The 20,789-nt window shown below is 39.3% G+C and overlaps 1 protein-coding gene across 4 annotated transcripts in view; it reads left to right on the forward strand.

Annotated features, from left to right (window-relative positions):
* Positions 1-20,514, forward strand: part of MTMR1 (myotubularin related protein 1) — a 51,386-nt gene extending 30,872 nt beyond the window's left edge. For all 4 annotated transcript variants that reach the window (XM_026652921.1, XM_026652924.1, XM_026652923.1 and 1 more), the window contains 4 exons: positions 2,197-2,203; positions 6,123-6,236; positions 8,490-8,666; positions 19,267-20,514. In XM_026652921.1, the coding sequence (XP_026508706.1) occupies positions 2,197-2,203; positions 6,123-6,236; positions 8,490-8,666; positions 19,267-19,431 (463 nt within the window). In that variant the 3' untranslated portion in view covers positions 19,432-20,514. The remainder of the gene's footprint in view (positions 1-2,196; positions 2,204-6,122; positions 6,237-8,489; positions 8,667-19,266) is intronic.
* Positions 20,515-20,789: the final 275 nt, after the last annotated feature.

The raw sequence follows: 20,789 nt of genomic DNA on the forward strand, positions 1-20,789 counted from the left end.
AGCTTTCAGTTTATTAGTAAGCAGAGATGTAATTCTGTAAATTTTGGTTAAAGTGAAAACTAATATAGAGTCAAATGGCTTTTTACCCAGCTGTTTTTAACATAACTAAAATAAGCAGTGACGGCAAATTCAAAAGTTAGATTTTCTTTAAATAAATAAATAAATAAATATGCACAGTGGCCTACCCTGACAGTTCAGTGAAAGTAGATTTTCTTCTAGAATCTCTCTTTCTCAGAATTCTTTGATTAAATGAGTGAGAAGTAATAGGGCAAAGTACCTTTGTTTCTGTTTCACCAGTGCAGTCAGTGTATATTCACAAGAGATTATCTGTATTTTAAAAATGGCACAAATACAATCTAATTGTGAATCAGGGAGGACCTACTTTTCTAGTTGTCTCAAAAACATGCTTGCATAGTTCAAATGTGTGTAATAATATTTCCTAATTTACATATGCTCCAATATTTACCTGCTCAAATATGCTTTCCTCCTTCCACCACTAGCTTTACATCACAATTGGGAGAAGATCCTTTTTGAAGGGGGTAGTTTTGGGGATATCATAATGTTACGGTCCTAACAAAATTTTACAGGTGCATTATCTTGAAGACCCATCACAGACCTAGTTTTCCTCTTACTTACACTTCCACGGGAAATAAACTTCAATATAGATTAGAATTTCTTGTAGGATCTTCCATTCTTCTATACACTGGGCTTGACTGGAGCTGCTAAATCAAGTTGTCCAAACTAAGGCCTTGCTTCCAAGTAACTTTAAAACGTTTGACCCCTGAAGCATAGTAGACATCTGCCTCTTTCCTCCTGTAACAATACAAAGAAACTGTTCCTGCAAGACCACCTTCTGCAACATATGATGGGGGGTGTAGTAGGAGAATAAGGTGGAATTAAGAGCTTTCTATCCCAGGAGCCCTCCTCCCCTGTCCCTTGTCCCCCAAATCCTCCATTCCAATCCTGCTTATCTTTTTGAAAAGGCTTCTTGTAAATTCATTGGTATCAAAGTTTCATAAAATATTTTATTAAGATTTCCTGCTAGAGAATTTCCCACTCTTTGTATACACGTATATTTTGGTATTTATATGCTATTGCAGTATGGCTGGAAAAACATTTAAAACTTTGTCTCTGCCTCTGAGGAAAGCCTAGAGCAAGTACCCAGCAGAAAAAACTCAGTTCTAAACATCTGGAAGGAACAAAAATCCTTCAGGGAGACAGTTAATTCAGAACAGCCTTCTCTATTTTTGTGATCTCCCTTGCTGCCTCCTATTTTTTGCTATAAACGGTTTAGTTCTCCTCTAGTAAAAGGACTGTGCAACAATTTGCAAATTTACATCTGTGCAAAATCTGAATCCAGACTGAGTTCTGAAGTTCCTGAACAGCCACAGCATTGAAAAAATATTAAGGCTGTAAAAGGCAAAAATGAACACATTCATAAAATGGTCTTATTCACATATTTTTCAGTTCTAGCAGACTGCAGCACATGTACATTTTTGAAACATGCACTTTTGGTGAGATGAGAGAATTCCTAATTTTCCAATAAGATATGAATTCCTGAATAGCTCCAGAATCTTAACAATGACCCTCAATCCTTAGCAGCTATACATTTTTCTGTGTTTTCCTAGCCTTGATGACACACACATAGAGTAATGTAGAACTTGAGATAAATGGTGCTGGTGCTTAATAAAGAACATATGCTTTAAGTGAGGGGTTCTCAACCTTTTTCTTTCTGAGGCCCCGCACACAACATGCTATAAAAACTCCATGGCCCACCTGTGCTACAAAAACTGTTTTTCTGCATATAAAAGCCAGGGCCAGTGCTAGGGTGTAGCAAGCAGGGCAATTGCCCGGGGCCTGATGTCACTGGGGAGTCCGCGCCACAGAGGCCCCTGCAAAGCTCAGTTGCTCAGGCTTCGGCTTCAGTCCCAGGTGGCAGGGAGGTGAGGCTCCAGCCTCCATGGGTCAGTGGAGCTCCTGGACTCCAGCCCCCATGGGGGCTCCAGGGCTTTAGCCCTGGGTCATCGCGAGTCTGACACCATCCCTGCTTGGCGGAACCCCTGAAACCTATTCACAGCCCCCAGTTAAGAACTGCTGCTTTAAGTGATTCTAATAATCATGACTGACACAAACTTTAAATCGTAAAGTCCTCCTGTAATCTGTAGTAGTCAGGGCCGGCTCCAGGCACCAGCGTAGGAAGCAGGTGCTTGGGGCGGCCAATTCAAAGGGGCGGCACTCCGTCCCAGTATCGGGGCAGCACGTCTGGGTCTTCGGCAATTCGGCGGCGGGTCCCTCATTCCCTCTCTTCCTCTTTGAGCTGCCACCGAATTGCCGCCGAAGAGGAAGAGAGGGAGGACCCGCCGCCGAAGAAGCTGCGTGATTTAGCTGCCGCTGAAGTGCCGCCGCGCGTTGTCTTTTTTTTTTTTTTTTTTGGCCGCTTAGGGTGGCAGAAAAGCCAACCCTGGTAGTAGTTCAAGGGAGATGAAACAACTAATACTATGAGGTAGCCTGTAAATCTGCTTGGAATCACTGCAGTTCCAGTAATATCATGCCACGTCTAATATTCAGCAGCCCAAATATAAGTAAAATACATTCAAGTGGGTGTGAAGATAATGTCCCTCTATGTGGTAACAACCAGGGCTTGTCTCTAGCCAGAGATGCACTTTTCATTAATCTTAACAATGTACTCTCTTGGGATGTACAGTGCTCAAGCAGATTGTCTCAATCCACTTCCAGGAGAGTGAGTGTTCCAGCTTAAAATATTACTGCAGTGCAGGGCAGGCCTATTAATCACAACATTTAACAGCAAGCTTCTTTTGTGGGCTTCAGAATCAACTTCAATTGAGCATCATCAGTCACCTTAAATTGAGAAATGTTCTGTAGCTTTCTTCACATAGCTCACTTACTGAAATAAATAATGAAGTCCAACAGCACCAGATGACAGATTCTAATGGACTGGATATTTTCTCAGAATTAGTGGATTGGTGGGAAATGAAATTTTCACTTGGGGAATTTTTCCATCTGAATCCTCAAGCAGACACTAATGAGCTTGGAAATTGAGAGGAAAGAATTTTTAGGTCAGTGATTTTTCAGCAACAGTAATAGAAGCTTTACAGTCTAGGTACATCAGCTTTCCAACAGAGATGGGGGTTCTATCCAGAAATGGGGTTTCAATAGTACTATCACTTTATAAATAATTAGTGTCAGTGCCATCACTGGCATATGGAATTTTGAATATGCTTCACTGGATCTTACTAGCTGCCATGTCAGTATTCATCTGATTAGTATGGACCCATCACAGCTTAGAACCCTTATGTGACAGGGCTCATTAAATGCTTTCAGTTAAAGAGAATCCCTTCAGGGGATGCTTTGTCTTGAAAGCTGTTTCTAATATCTCACTTTGAACCTTTGCATGCTATCTTTATTCATCTGTGTCTCGCTGCTGCTATGGGAAGGTGGAGACTGGGTGAGTTCGGGGAACCTGTGGATTTTATTCATACCTCAGTTTTTCCAGACCAGGTTACTTGAGCTTTTTTAAGTTTATATCAATATTTTCTACACAACACAGCCTCTCTTGGAAGCTGATTCCAGAGCTTAATTACCTTTCTAGTTCGAAAGCTTTTCCTAATATCTCATCTAAATCATAGGACCCTGGACTTCAGAAAAGCAGACTTAGACTCCCTTTGGGAACTGATGGGCAGGATCCCCTGGGAGGCTAATATGAGGGGGCAAGGAGTCCAGGAGAGCTGGCTGTATTTTAAAGAAGCCTTATTGAGGCATTTACCACCCCCTGATCTAAGTCACTAATGAAAATATTGAATAGTACGAGACCCAGGGCTGACCCTGCGACACCCCACTAGATTTGCCCTCCCTGTTTGATACTGAACTATTGACAACTACTCTTTGAGTATGGTCTTTCGATCAGTTTTGCACCCACCTTATAGTCATTTAATCTGGGCCCCATTTCTCTAGTTTACTTATGAGAATGTTGAGTGACTCTGTTGAAAGCCTTACTAAAATCAAGATATATCACCTCTACTGCTTCCCCCATCCACTAGGCCACCAACCCTGTCAAAGAAGCAAATTAGGTTAGTATGGCATGATTTGTTCTTGACAAATCTATTTTGGCTATTCCTTATAATCCTATTATTCTCTAAATGCTTACAAACTGATTGTTTAATAATTTGTTCCAGTATCTTTCCAGGTACCAATGTTAGGCTGACTGGTCTATAATTACCCAGGTCTCCTTTTTAAAGACAGGTACTACATTTGCCCTTTTTAGTCCTTTGGGAACTCATCCATCCTTAATAAATTCTCGAAGGTAGTTGCTAACGGTTCCAAGATTGGTTCAGTTAGTTCCTTAGATACCCTAGGATGAATTCCATCAGGCCCTGCTGACCTGAATATATCTAACTTATCTAAATATTCTTTAACTTGTTCTTTCCCTATTTTGGTTTGCGTTCCTTCCCCCTAGTTGTTAATATTAATTGTGTTGAGTATCTGGTCACCACCTTTGTAGTAAAGACTGAAGCAAAATGGGCATTAAACACTCAGCCTCCTTGATGTTATTAGCATTCCTTCCCTGCTAAGTAGAGGACCTACACTACTTCTTGTCTTTCTCCTGCTCCTAATGTACTTATAGAACTTCTTCTTATTGCCTTTGACAGCCCTTGCTAGGTGTAACTCATTTTGTGCCCTAGCCTTTCTGATTTTGTCCCTACATGCTCGTGCTGCTCTTTTGTACTCCTTAGTCATTTGCCCAGGTTTCCACTTTTTGTAGGGTTCCTTTTTGATTTTTCAGGTTGTTCTAGAGCTCCTGATGGAGCCGTATTTTGGCCTCTTACTATTCTTCCTGTCTTTTCTTTGCATCGGGATAGTTTATAGTTGTGCCTTCTAAAATGTTTTTCTTTGAAACAAAAAGGAAAAGAAACTTGGAATGTTGCTTGCTCCATGTCTTAAATACTCACTTCAGTTTCCTGCACAGTATGAATCTAGAAAGCTACCATCTGAGATTCTGCAAAGACTTCTCATTATTGAGGCGCTGCTTTTTTCATAGAAGAATAATCCACTCTTTTAAAAAATCTTTTCTTCTCCTGTTTAAAAAGTATTTTCCTTTCTCTGTAACTCTTTGAGTCCATCCCCATACTATCTAGGGGCAGAATTACTTTGTCCTATGGACGGGGCAGTTGTGGACAGTCACAGAATACTTAATCTGATTATTGAGAGAATCCTTTCTCATTTGAATGAGTACCAGCCTTTATAGTTTTATTTATTAATTCTTTCAATTTGTAGGGCTCTTAAAATTGCAGGTGTCTTGGATTTTTGTTTCATAATTGTTCAACTTTCTGTAATTTTACTATATATATATAAAAATATATATATATATGGTCGTAGGTACTTTAAAACCTCTAGTTAGTTATGAAGAAAGTATGTAATGGTGAGTATTGGCATAATATTTCTTTCCTTCCAGATGTGAGGGATTTACATTTTAATATGAAAAGGAAGATGGATTAGAGGATTATTCTACATAGTGGATAATAAACTCAAGGGGAGAATTAGGGGACAATGTAAACTGGGTGGAACGAGAAGGAAGTATTTTTAAATACATATTTACTATTAAACACATTGTACATGCAATAATCTTCACTATTCAATTCATTGTACATTAGTTTAGTAAATAAAGCTCTTAAATGCCAAAAGTGGTGTGTTTTAAGATGGCATTCTATAACAAAGCAAATAACTTGATGCATTGTTTGCAGGACACTGCCAGTTAGGGCTTCTTGGTCCTGTTGCTGGGTGTCACTGTTAATGTTCGCAGATCACTCCATGTTTGTGTCTCAATTGTTAGAACAATGGATATAATACTTGCTTACTTAGGAATATTAGTAAAGTGTCATTAGATTTGCAATGAAAAGCACTATCCAAGTACAATGGAGATTATCAAAATTGCTTAGCATTTCTTAAAATTGTCAATAGATGTAAAACCCACTTTTCCAAAAAATCATCCTTTTTTTTGTGAATTTCTTGGTTGTTACCTTATTTATAAGGCTGCTTCTCTTTATTATGGATAATAAAAGTTTAAAATAACTTTAATACATAAAAATCTATATATTTTTTTAAAGTTTCCTGCAGCCTTTGAATTCAATGAACTGTTTCTGATCACCATTTTGGATCACCTTTATAGTTGTCTCTTTGGGACTTTTTTATACAACTGTGAACAAGAGCGATTAAAAGAGGTAAGTTCTACACTTGCTTCTGTTTGACATGATGATTTCATGCAGAGGTGCTTAGAGTATGAGACAGAAGAACATTTGAGCCTGTGTTTTAGTGGAATTTATTGTCATCTAAGCCTCTAGAGCTGGCCTGGAAATGAATTTAATGTTATAGATAAGTATGTTCCAAACATCCCCATAACCAGATGAAGGGCCACTCCCCAACATTGTTGAATTAAAACATTTTTCTAATTATGTTAGGCTGTACACCTTCCACCTCATTGTAGATCATGAACTGCTGTTCCAGATGATGTCCCAGCCCACGCACAAACCTCTAAAACACTTCTTACCAAAATTCTCTTGGCCATCTGTAAAGGAGTTCCATGGTTGATGTGACGTTACCAGTACACTGCAGACTGTGGCATCGTTTGAAGCAGGATTTGATTATTGACGATGGAACATGAGGTTGAAGGATGGGAGAGAATTTAAAATATTTTAATGTTAGTGAAGTTAGCACTAGCACTCTGAAGCACTTTGCACCTTCTACAGCATGCTTCATCCAGTCTCAAAGTATTATTACTATGCTTAAAATGTACATTTGTGGTTGGCCTTCTCCTCTCCATCACACTTCATGCTTTCAGTAAAATAATTAACCGTCCCTTAGTGTTTGTGTTTAGCTTTGGTATTTTTCTGGCTTGGCTGGCTTATCTAGTACAACAAATTGCATGCATACACCAGTTTAGCTTTGGTATTTTTCTGGCTCGGCTGGCTTATCTAGTACAACAAATTGCATGTGTACACCACAAGATGGAGCTAAATAATACATTCTCAGTAAGTACGTGATTACCAGACAGCTTTCTTTCACAAATGGATAATTGGATGCAGCTCCCTTAAAAAAAAACAAGAAAGAAAGAACAGAAAAGAGCAATTTAACACACAGCTGTAGTAGAAACAGATGCTTTATAGTATTGAAGGAGTATAAAATTGCAAGATAAAGCTGATAAGGTTTCAGAATCTGAATTCTTGATTTTATGGTTTTATTGTGATTTTTTTTTTATTATATAGTTTTTTAAAAGTGCATATAAAGCTAAAACTGGACACTTAATTAAAAGTGCATTATTTAGATGGCTGTAAGCAGACAGTGGAAAAAATAAATGACACTCACTTTCCTCAAATACTGTACTGGTTATTCCAAAGGATACATTCTTCTCTTCACTGATTTCTAGCTAATTTAATTTTGTCACATTTTGGGTTGGTCAGTGTGTTGTTATGGATATGACCAGCTATCGTTACCACTGCAGGGTTATAAGCAGTGTAACACTAATCTGCTCGAAAAGCAAAATAGCCCCCAAATATACTAGAATCTCCATTCTACTCCTGAACAGTTTTGTGGGGAAATGAAAATCTTGCAACTATGTTTAAGTCTTACAGCTGTTTAAATAGGTATATCTCCATATATTTATTTATCTCATAGAGCTGGAAGGGACCCCAAAAGTCCAGCTCCCTGCCTTCATCAAGTCCAGCTCCCTGCCTTCACTAGCAGGACCAAGTACTGATTTTGCCCCAGATCCCTAAGTGGCCCCCTCAAGGATTGAACTCACAACCCTGGGTTTAGCAGGCCAATGCTCAAACCACTGAGCTATCACTCCCCCTGTCGGTGACATGGATATTGGAAACTTTTTGAGCACTTGCTGTATTGTAGTAAATAAAGTTGCCACTAGCTTCCCTGCCCAGTTAGTGCAGTAACTGGTCTGGCTTCTTGGAAAAACTTTCCCCCAAGGATAACAGAAGGAAATGGTATTTCAGGGCTGCTAAATCTCAACAAATTAAAGTAATGTGTCTTTAAATAAATATTGTGTATCAAATAGTTCTTGGAGCAAAAGAACATTACTATGCTAAAATGTAAAGATTTTGAATTACATACATTAGAACCTCAGAGTTACTAACCGACCAGTCAACCGGACACCTCATTTAGAACCGGAAGTACACAATCAGACAGCAGAAGAGACAAAGGGGAAAAGAAAGCACATATAGTACAGTTACTGTGTTCAACATAAACTACTAAAAAAAATGAAGGGAAAGCAGCATTTTTCTTCTGCATAGTAAAGCTTCAAAGCTGTATTAAGTCAGTTTGGTTGTAAACTTTTGAAAAAATCATCATAACATTTTATTCAGAATTACAAATATTTCAGAGTTACGAACAACCTCCATTCCCAAGGTGTTTGTAACTCTGAGGTTCTACTGTATACTAAAATACCATTCTTTTTATTTATTCAGGAGATAAATACAAAGACTGTATCTTTATGGTCCTACATTAACAGTCAACTAGATGAATTTACTAATCCTTTCTATGTAAACTATGAAAACCACGTCCTGTATCCTGTTGCCAGTCTGAACCATTTGGAACTGTGGGTAAATTACTACGTCAGATGGAATCCAAGAATGAGGCCACAGGTATGGTTTTTTTCAGTTAGCTACTTTTGCCTTGCAGTGAAAAGTGAACTGAGCAAACAGACTTTGAAACGTTTTTAATTAATTAATTACAGTTTTTAATTTTGAATGTTCTCCTATCTGAATGGTAGAGTGGTGCTCTAAAACATGAGGTGGTGATGTTATAAAACTGTCTCGCGGTTTTCATCAAAATCATAAGTGGAATGTACTATGGAAGAGGAGAGTTGCAGTATTCTTCTTTTACTGAAGATTACTGATTCTTCTGTTGCTCCTGGCCTGTTTTCCATGGCATGACAAATATCTCAAAGTGTTCCACTTTACTTGTTATGATGATGTTCAGGAGCTTATTGCAAAAAACCACGCACACACAAAACTGTGGCTTATGGTTTCCAATATAATCATCAAAGTCCAAACACATGCAACAGCTTCTCACACCAATAAATACAATGGACTGTGTAATCACAATTTACCAAGTTCGCCTTTTCTATATTTGGTCAGTCTAGTTTCAGATCCTGTTAGCCTGTCAGTAGAAAAGATAGATAATCCCCATTTTTATTTAATGGACCTTATATCTTCTTCACATTTTATTTTTTAATCTCTGAAGTCCTTGGGGGATCACTGAAGATATTAAAAGAATGGACCTTTCCAACTACTGATACGTTGGTTTTGTTTAGTGACCCTTCATATGATTCTTTCTTTTGTCCTGTTTTATGCTAGAATAAGGGAAAATAAAGTATTTAACATTAACAGGGAGCCCACTTTGGGGTAGTTGTACAAGGGGACTTCATAAGTTTCTTTATCAAACTGCAAAAAAAAACTTCTTTAAGCAAGAAATGTTTGTAGTGATTTGGAAATCCACTGAAAAGAGAAATGATCCAATACGTGGATGTAATTGAGGATTAAGGCCAGCCCTTTAGCATGTGTAAGAAGGGGTGTTTTAACCTATAATCAACTAATTAATCTCTTTGGTAAGAAGAGAAACTCACAAGAATTAAAGGGCAGTATTTGAATCAGTCAATATGTCAGTTAATGCATCTTTAGTTTTTCTGAATTACGGAGACTTGGATTTTCAAAAGGGCCCATGGGTGTTAGGCACTTAACTTCCATTGACTTTCACTGGGAATTGGGTATACAATTCCCTTGGGCTCTTATTTGACAATTCCAGAGTGAATCTATTGTAAAATAGTAACTTTCTATAACCATTTTCTTCTTACTCCATTCTTGACCATCTCTGAATACTGTATCTGTTAATTTTAAGCTATTCTCTGCTTTGGAGCTATAGGATTCCAACTAAAGCCTGAACATATTGGAAGACAGTGCGTGTTTAAAAATCACAACCAGGCAGGGTATTTAGAGTTTATAGAGATTATGTTCTGTGAACAAGGGGCTACTTATAATTTATTATAGCAAGTGGTGGCTGAGTGCACCGAGGGTTGGTGACACTAATTTGATATTATAGTAGTACCAACAACTTCAGTAGTAGGATTATGGCCCCATTGTGCCAGGCTCTGTGCAGTTGGGTGACAAACAGGGCCAGCCACAGAGAGTCCACAGTCTACATGTCTGACAATGCAATGGGTGGATGGAATGGACAAATGAGGACGTCTTTTGCTGGGAACCTTCTCACTAAATTGTGTTGCAGTAAGACAGACCCTTCTTTGTTCTTGAGCAAAAACCTGTTGCTCCCAATTGAAATTGGGCCGCTGTTAATACTAAATACAATTGATACTTACTTATCCCAACAAAATCAGGTGGCCCATACTACTTGATCCTAGAACATTGACTCTGTTGATAAAGAAGAGAATTTCAGAATTATTCTTTCCTCCTTGAATTGGAAGGATTGACATTTGTACTCAACTTGTGGGAGACCTGCTCATACATTTTAGGTACTCTGTTCTTTCTAGGCTTACTTGCTGCCTTTCACTTCCAAATGCCACCATACCAATCCACAATAGGTAGGATCATGCAACCTCTTGGAAAATGCTGTCAAAATTCTCCAATTGAGGTCAGGTCCCTCCTTTTTTCTTCTTATTTTTATAGTACTTTTCAACTTAGCCTCTTTGTTACATTTATGGTTTTCAGCTATCTAGCATCTGTAAGTATCCCTTTCTTGGACCCCTCTTGGCTAGATTTTTCTATTTCAGAAGACAGGGCAAATCCTTCAAAAAGACTGTTCTTCCCAGAACACGGCTTCTGTAGATGTAGTATTTCAAGGCATGAACCTTTGTCAGTCATGTCTGCAGGTCATGATTAAAGCCTTGAAACCTTTGAATGGCAAGCCCTACATTGCTGTATGAAAAAGGATTTATTTTGGTCATGAAAATTCCATAATCTCTAATTTTCTATTAGGACGTACTTTTAAAGTTTCATTTTGTCACTAGCTAGTATCATCCATTTGTATTTAGGTTGTGACTGTATCTTCTCCTCTTCCAAAAGCAGTTTTTTTTCTCTCTAAGGCCAGCTTCCTTTTGTGCCTTCTACTATAGATACCTTATCCCTCCCTCTGGGAACCTTAACAACTTTCTTAATTGTTAATGTTTGTCAACTTTACTTTTCCTGATGACTTTTCTGCAGGCTGTGTTCTTCTGGAAGCGAGGCTATTATGAATAAAGCAGACATCTTGAGAACCCTAAGCTCTTAATTTGATCAAATAAGTAGTTTTGCACGTTTGTTCGTCTTTTTCTTTTTATTTGTTTAAGCCCTTGGTCCAAATACAAAAGTGACAATGTTTGTAAACGTAGGCATTCAAATTAGGTGGTGAAATGTGTATTGTGTGTTTTGTTATAACAAATCTATCCCCTAGCACTTCATAGTTGCGTCTACTAGAAGCTTAGGAGACAGAACTAATCCAGTATGACAACTCATTTGTTCCTATCAGTATGTTTTTATTGAGAGCCGTCGGTGTACTTGATTTTGTACAAAACACAAAAGATGACACTCTCTCTGAGAGAGAGCTTGTGTTATAGGCAAAGCTGGTGGTGCTGCCTAAAGTTAGGATTGCCCGACACTTCCCACTGTGGGAGCCTGTATTTAGTTGCTTACAGCTTTGCTAAAATTTAAACATTTGGGCTGAAATTTTTGATATTCTGTATCTATCACCGAGTGAATTTTTCCTAGTGCAACCTTTGTGTCTGTGCAGCCTTCATTTGGCCCTATTATCATAGTGTGATCATATTATTAAATACTATTTTTTCCACAGCACCGTACCTCATTGAGTGCATAGGATGGACCTGCTCTGGGAATGCTCTAGATTGTATAGTGAGAGGCTGTTTATTTGTAGGATGGCTGCCTCATTTCTTGCAGAAGTTGAAAAGAGAAGGAGAAAGGATGGTCTCGTGGTTGAAGCGGTGGAATTTTGTTGCCCTGGAGAATCTGAATCTGTCCTTGCCTCTGACACAGACTTCCTATGTGATGCTGGGCAAGTCACTTAAAATCAAACTTTTCATAGGTGGCCACTAATTATGTGTTTGTTATTTTGTGGGTGCCTGGCTTGATACCCCGGGGTCTGATTTGCAGAAGTGTTAAGCATTTACAGCTGCAACTGAAGTGCTATGAAATGCTAATGCTAATTACTATGAAAAATCAGGTCCTAAGCATCTCAAAGTGGGCATCCAAAATTAGTGGACACATTCAGCCTTAATCACTCTGTGCCTGAGTTCCCGATCTGTAAAATGGGGATAGTTATACCACCTCGCCTCACAGGGGTGCTGTGAAAATAAATTCATTAATATTTGTAAAGCCCTTAGATACTGTAGTGATGAGTGCTACAGAAAAGTCCATGAGGAAGCAAATAATTCTGCCTCCCAAGTAGGGTTTGGATGGTGTACAGTAAATAAGACCTAAAATTGAACAGTGGCGAGCAAACAAAATATTGAACAGCTGCTTATTTTGTGCACTGAATAAGGCATGGGTCCTGTTGGAAAAAATAGTATGTGGGCATATAATGAAAGACTGTCATAATGCATATGCACAAGGGAGCTGAACTGCCATCTCCTAACTTCTGGATTCTTGACTTTGCAATCCTAGTGTTATTTTATCATCGTTTGTTAGACGTCATTCTAAACAGACTATAGATTTTATCAATGAAGTTAACATTTAAAGTAATACTTGCACTTATGCCTGCTCATGCCAGACATAGCACTGTGCCATCTTCTTCACCCAGTGCTGCCAATTTGTCTAGGCACGCTCTGACCTGCAGCCCTTCTGCACTTTTAGTCGCAGGCCTCACTTGAGCAGGCATTGTCAGTTCTGGGTAGCTTTGTAACTGGGAGTTAATATGTGCCCATAAAACTGTGACCTATTGGTAAGTGCATTTGCACCCATCTGTAGCTCCAGAGGTAAAAGACTAATGCATTAACACCTTTCGTACTCTTGATCTTACCTTCCTTTCCATTTCTTCTTTTCTTTCCAACCACTCCTCAAACTCTCAGCCACAGCTTTTAAACCTGTACAGTAGTTTCCAAGATCCATATGTCAGTTTACACACAGTAAGTTTCAGATTCGCTAGTGACTACTTTTAATGATGGCTTGGTGTAGTTGACACAACTTTATAAAAAGTCTGAAGTGTTGATTTCTATTGAAAAATACTGCTCTCATCATGGTAGATGGACTTTACATGTGAGTATGTCATTAGCTAGGATTTTAAAAGCAGCTCTATCAGACTTCCTGTTCTTTTGTGAAGAACAAAAAACTGAACTGAAAAACATTGTCGTCTTGCAGCACAAAGAGCGTGTTTTTGAAAAACTGACTGATATAGTCTGAATCAAGTAATGAATTTAAAATAGTCATTTTCCTCTGCAGCCTTTCGTCCCTGTCGCTAAAATAGATAAAGTATGCTCATGGAACAAGAAGAAATGCATTCACAGCTGAACAATTTTCAAGTGAATGACTGTCCTTGAGCTAGTACAACAATACGAACTAGATATCTATCCAATTAAGAACTGGTGGTAGTGTAAGTGAATAGCTATTATGACTTTGTTTAAATGAAGCCTTGTGCTTACAAATATTGTTATCCAACAGTACTTCAAAATACTGAAGGATTTCATTGGAGTGAAAAAATGAAAGTCTATGAAGAAAATGGACGCAATAACTTCAGGAGACCAAGATTTGACATGTTTAAGAAACAAAGTTCTCTTTTACATATATACTTCAGGGATGAGGGGCAGTTTAACTGTGAAGCGGCTGTTCCTTTGAGTTATTTTGTCTTCAGGACAGTAGACTCTCCTGGAGAATGTATGATGATTTTTTTTTTTAAAGGACAAGACAGTTAGTAGAAATACCTAAATACTTTACTAATATTTTTCAATGCAAGTGGAAATGCGCACAGCTGTAAGTGGGATTGTGATTAGGAAGTTGGGAAGAGAGGTGGGCCACAAGACAGTCTCTCTCTTAAGAGCTAATTCATGCTATTAAATAGTTGAAAACCCCTGGGTTAAGCAAACCTCTCCTTTATGTCATAAGTCAAGTTTCCTTTTCCCCTCCTACACCTTCAACATTGCAAGTACATCCTTTGCCTTCCCCTTTGAACTGTCAGTCTGCGTAGTGCTTTTAGATCTCATTGGTAACAAAGCATTTAGTAGTGACATGTTATAAAGCCACAGCATGGTTGCAAGAGAAAATTGACCCCCTCCCCGCCCGCGGGCAGGACAGCAAGAGGGAGATAATGGAACATGCGAGAAGGAAATGGAGTGGGCAAGGGCAACAGAATACTACAGGAGGAAAACCAGCATCCTAGAGACATAGAAGGATAGAGTAAGTCAATCAGGACAGATAAGGGATATAGGCAACCTCTGAGGGCTTTGAGTGGGTGGAAGAGGAGGAACGGGAGTTAGGGAAGGGACAACATACAGATTTATGATGAAGGATTGCTGATGTCACATTATTGCAGGTAGAAAAAGAGCCTTCTGACTAACTTCTGTGACTGTAGTGACTCTTCAGTAAGTTCCCTGGACCAACCTTTATGGAGGCAATCAGCTTAATTAAGGCGTAAGGGCCAGTAGTCAATGGTGCTATGTCAACAAACCCCAGGCGAGGATCTGGCCCTAAATCTCCACTACTTAGTACTGCTGGCCAACTCCTTCACATTGCCCTACTCTGCTTGTCTTTCTAGATCCTAAAGGTTTAATTGATGATTTTTTGGTAGTTTATCAGTTTCTAATGTTCTTATCCTAGGGGTTTAGAATAATTAGAAAATCTGCTTTTATTTCTCATAAATGGTCAAATGATCAGTAAGTTCTTTGATCAGCTTCACACTTTGAAATATGTTAATGTGTAATAAGGTAACTATGATCTGTTAATTTCACTCTTAGTAAAATATTTTGATAAATCGTGGAAGTGAAATTGAGAGTGATTTATCATTTGTTTCATCACTTGGGGTATTTATTGGGACTAATGGCATTAATATATTCGTAGCTTTATCAACCTACAGAAACAGGAAGTGCCCTCTTTTCTGCTCAAGAAGAGGTCTGGGACATCAGTCTGCGGGCGATACCTTTCTTCTACCTTCAAAGAAGGGTCTGTTCTGTGTGTTCCCCCCCAATGCCGCTGACACTGAGGGTGATGAACAAAATCAGACAGCCCTGGCCAAAGTTCTCCTAATAGTTGCTCAGTCTCCCGAACATTCCTCATCTTCTATCACAGGATGCGTGTCGTGTGCCTCATCCCACCCTAATGCTACTCTGCCTCAGAATGTGGCTCCTTGATTGTTCATGGGGTTAGAATCCCCCTGCTGTATGGAAGAGCAACGGGTGTTACTGAATAGTAGAAAGAGGTCAGCCAGTCTGGCTTACCTGCAGAAATGGAAGAGATTCTTCCATTCGGGTGATGTTGTTGCCACCTTCTGCCTGATTCGGTGCTGCTTTCAGTTATCTTGGATTATCTGTTGGTTCTGAAGACATCAGGGTTCTCAATTAGTTCAATTAAGCTCCTTTTGGCCGTAATATCAGCCTTTCATTCTCTTGTAGAAGGATCCTCCATTTTTGCTCACCTGGTATCATTTGGGTTTATTAAGGGTTTGGAGACTCTCTACCGTCCAGGTTAGGGACCCCACCCCAATCTGGCACCTCAATTTGGTGCTCAGTTTCTTTATGTGACCTCCATTTGAACCAATGGCAGCCTGTCTTCTGCTCCATTTATGCATAGAGACATTCTTTTTAGTAGCCATCACATTGGCTCATAGGGTTGAGGAAATGGATGCCTTGATGGCAGATCTCCCCCTTTATGTTATTCTTCAAGGACAGTGTCTTTATCTTCACACAATGAATCCCTAAGGTCCTGTTGGAGTTCTGCCTTCATTTTTCCCCACCTCCATGTATTCATTTACCAGTTGTTTTTCCAAAGCTCCATCTTTCTCTCTGCAGGAATCCTATTTTCATGCCCTGTATGTTAGAAGAGCACTGGAATTCTACTTAGATAGAACCAAGCATTTAGAAAGTCACCTAAGCTCTTCATTTCCTTCACAGATAGATCCAAGGTGTCCTCGATCTCTGCTCAGAGACTATTGAGATGGATATCTGGATGTATTATCACTTGTTATGTGGATGCAAGCGTTCATCCTCCCCACCCCCCAAGGGTGATAGCACATTCGACCAAATCATAGGCAACATCTACAGTGTTACTTAAGAATGTGCCAGTTTGTGAGCTGTGTAGGGCTGCTATCTGGGCTTCAATATGTATGTTTTCAAAACATCATGCCCTGATCCATGCTGCCAGATCCAATGCGACACTTGTTTCTGCAGTGGTATCTTCAGTTCTGGTCTCAATTTTGAAACTCCCTCCTCCATCTGTGGATTCTGCTCAGAAGTCACGTGAAGTGGAGCATCCATAGGGACACTGCTCAAAGAAGTGGTAGTCACCTTGTGCAGTAACTACTGTTCTTCGAGATGTGTCCCCCTATGGGTGCTCCACGACCCGCCCTTCTTCCTCTCTGCTAGGGGACATTTGGTGGGAGAAGGAATTGAGGGCAGTTCACCCGCACACCCCTATAAAGTCTTGGTGTCTGGCATGAGGAGGCCTGGGATGCATGCATGGGCTGAATGGACACTGCTAACTGAAAATCTCCAATCAAGGGCTTGAGAGGCACATGGGCACCTGAAGTGGAATGCGCATAGGGAGACACACTTCAAAGACCTGTGGTTACTGCACAAAGTGAGTAACCTCTTCTGCCCATTACCGGAGCACCATCCATTCTGTGCAGTGAATGAGGCAGGAAAATGTGGGGGAAAACAGTACGTGGTAATGTAATTAAAGACTGTATCGTAATGCATACGCAAGGGGGCCACATTAAAGTCACACAGATAACTTTAATTCTGGCATTACCTAACTTTTGAATGCTTGACTTTGGAACCTTAATGTTCTTTGACCATATTTTTTTGTTTATAATGTGAATATATAGTGCCGCAAGTTATGTGTTTTAAATTTTGTAGACTTCATTATTGTGACTTTTATGTAATTTATGCATGTACCATCCTTTCAGATTGACGCAGACTGTGCATGAGATTGTAATGTGTTCTTTGCTAGTTTAGGTGTTAGGGAAGACAGAAAAGTAATACAGCCAGCATCCTCCCTTTTAAACGCTATACATAATGTCTGTATTCAGCAATGTTCACACAGTGTGTCCTGCACAGATCTATAGCAGGGTTCTACTAAGTCTGTTGTCTGAAACTGCTTTTCATGATTCTGGCTTGCTCAGTGGGACATGTAGGAGTTATATGTGACAAGCTGTTCAAGTCCGTAAAAGAAAGATGTGGCACATTACAATGGTCTATGATTATGCTGTTCAGAAATCAGGCGTGGAAAGCCCCTATGCCCAGAGCAACACAACAGCTAAATCATTCTCTTATGGACCTGAGCACTAGCGTAGGAAGAATATTCACAAGGATGAACTCTAGTAGAACAGCAGGTTTTTTCTTATTGAAAAACTTAGTGGCCACTACAAGAAAATTCTTGCTGTCCATTAAATTGAATTCCCATATACATGCTGTGGTACAGCATCTCACTGTTACTTGCCTGTGGAAGGTAATTGTTATAAATGTATTTCTAATATGCCCTGTCAAGAACCTGGTAGTGTGTGCAGTGACTGTCTGCCTTGCTGAAGGTTTGTAAAGACGCCCTCTTTATGTTGCAGTTGATATCACCACATGTGAGTGGAGGATGCTGACCCAGTGACTTCCAGGGTATCAGAAGTGGCATAAGCAAACTTCCTCTTTCCTTGACACAGCTCAGCTCTAGGAGTTTCATGCTTAACCCTGTAGCCCTGGAATCCTTTCTGAGCAGTAACTAGCAGTCAGGAATGAATGCAGTTCTCTCGAGCCAAACGTTCCATAGTTCTAGGCTAACAGCCCTAGAGTTCCTCTCTATTCTTCTGACAGCACTTGCAGAATATGTCTTCCTTACTCTAGATAGTTGTAAATAGTTTGGTAAAGTACAGTGTAGACTCAGTCTGAAGTTTGGCAGTTTTCTGGCTGTTTCATTATTGTTGTTGCACTTTGGAGGATCACCCTGGGCTTTGTCCAGGGCAGCAGATCTAGTGAGAAAAATGGGGTTAAAGGAGTGTTCCTCTTGCCCAGCTGTGTTCCACTGCTTCACATAGACATGAAACAATGCCTTTTATAACTCTAGGAAAGGCACTCAGCCAAAGACAAGGCTCCCTTCAGAGGCCACAGAAAGGGCAAAAGACACCACTCCTCCTGAACCTGCTTCTGCGAAAGGCTTATCAGTGCATGAATCTGGGAGGCCTGTACAGGCAAAAGCCATTTCTCTACCTCTGTGACGATGACTGATGCTAAATCCCAGGCTGAGAGGGGTCGAATGCTTGTAAAGCTGCCCTGTACAAAACCATGGAAATATGTTCCATTGGCAAATGATCCCATTTCTTTGAATGGAGCCAAGGAACACAGTAAGTTGGCTGTTCTCTGGAGCAACAGATTAAGAAAAGGCCTTGTGTGATCAACTTCCCTGAAATCTGGAGGTCCTGAGAAGGACAGGACCTTCTCAGACTACAGCCAGTTGGACTAAACTGCATCCAGTCACTCTTCTGTGCAAAGCACTATGGGGCAACTTTGAGGGATATGGCCTCTCTTTTTCTAAATTCCATCTTTGGTATTGAATTGTGGACCAGTGTTTGTATTCTGGTGCAAAATGCTTTTCATTTATTATTAATTTACTTTTTATTTATTTTTTAACAAATTCATCTCACGGGAGACAAGAGACTCCTGGTGAAGGCGTTTCATACATTCACTGACAGTAATATTGGTAAAATTGATTAAAAGTACATTATTAAAGTAACTTGCTTTTTCTTAGTCATCCTTTACTTCCCCCCTGCCTTGTCTTTGGGTATCCCTTCAATCAATGTGTACCGCCTTCTGAATAGGGGCCTTACCAACTGAGTCATGATCGACTGGGGAGAGAGGGGAAGTTGACTAGAATATTTATCATTTCAGATGTTAAATAAAGAAATAGTCACTCCAAATATTGAGATGTAATGAAATTCACAAGAAGCTTGGGGTTTCTCATGTCACAACAGAAGAAAATAGCAGATGTATTAATAACTGAGAAGTTAACTAATTATTATAATAAAAATAGCTCTCTTCTGTTAAACCCCCAGATGCCAATTCATCAGAATCTTAAGGAGTTACTTGCCATCAGAGCTGAGCTTCAGAAGAAGGTGGAAGACTTGCAGCGAGAAGCTGCTACACGATCCATTTCTTCATCATCAGATAGAGGGTCATCTCCTTCTCACTCAGCCACCCCAGTGCGCACTTCTGTCTGATGTGCAACAAAAGCCATGTAAAACCATTCATGTCAGGTGATCTGCATCTATATGCTTAGAGGCGGGTGGAATATTTTCCCTGTCTCCCAAGGATTGTGAGTGACTTCTAATTGCTATCAATCTACATGCCTTATTCTTTGTGTCTGTTCCTGTTATGATGAGGCCAAAAAGAGCTTCAATAGTTGTGATGGTATTTTCTGAAGTTGGCAGTTCCTGTATGTGTTTTGACATCTCTCGCTAAATCATCAATTGTAAAATTAACTTTATTTTGAGCAACCAACAATTTAACCATCTTAAAAAGGAATCCATCTGTCAGACAGATAATGTGAGAGGCTTTTTGCTGCCTTGGGTACAGAGGCTGGTTGAGAAACCCAAATGAAATGCCATGTAATGTTTGTGCTTAATCAGAACATTGAGAGAAATTTTCTGAATGGGAGCTCTTTATTTAATGCAGTACATTATTTTTATCTAGAGCAACTACTATTATTCTTGGGGACATATTTAAGTAATGCACTTTGAAACAGATTTTAAATTAAGTATTTTCCAGTGCAGCCAATTTTACATTTTGAGTAAATATGCCATTAAGAATGGATGGTAATGAAGGTAAACAGGATTTGCCAATTAATACACACCTACTGGTACTTGTATGATGTAATATATTTGGTGAAGCATGGATTTTAATTTTTTTAATGCCTTTTTTTACAAGTTTAAATAAATCTTTGACCGTTTATTGTCCCATTTTACCCTCACGAATAAGGGGTAAGCTTAATCAGGTCTGTCTTGTACTCAGTAACTTGTTTTCTAGCAATTTGGATTAGAAGAACATTGAACTGTGTAAATTGTATAGTCTGTATAGTTCCACGTATTTTAAGTGTGTCCTGTTAAACATATACACACATTTATGTACATGCATATGTGATGTTAAACATACACACACTTCATTTGCATGTTATGGGTTCAGAAAATTGATCCTGCCTCTCCAAATGTTTTGGAAGATATAAACTGTTACAACTTTGATGTTTTTAAATAATAGGCGCTTAATTGGTTTCCTTGAAATAATAAAGACTGTTGGGGTTTTTTTTTTTTTAATGCTGCCAATGTTTTCTCTCTGTTTTCAATCATTTATCCATATTTTTATATAAAATCTTTATTTCTCATTTTATTCCAATTCCCTCCCAAACCATTTTTATTTCAGAACTGTTTGATCAATGCCGTTAGTGACATGCAGCCTTTTAAAAAATAATTCTGCAGCTGCTTTCTCAGCAGGCGTGGAAGTAAAACGTGCTTGAAATTTCCCTTTCTTTTTTCCTTCCTACTTGACCAACATTTCACAAGAATCCTAAGCTCCTCCTTTGGGT

The sequence above is a fragment of the Terrapene carolina genome, unplaced genomic scaffold (assembly GCF_002925995.2).
Source record: "Terrapene carolina triunguis isolate 2854851 unplaced genomic scaffold, T_m_triunguis-2.0 Scaffold131, whole genome shotgun sequence".
Classification (NCBI taxonomy): domain Eukaryota; kingdom Metazoa; phylum Chordata; order Testudines; family Emydidae; genus Terrapene; species Terrapene triunguis.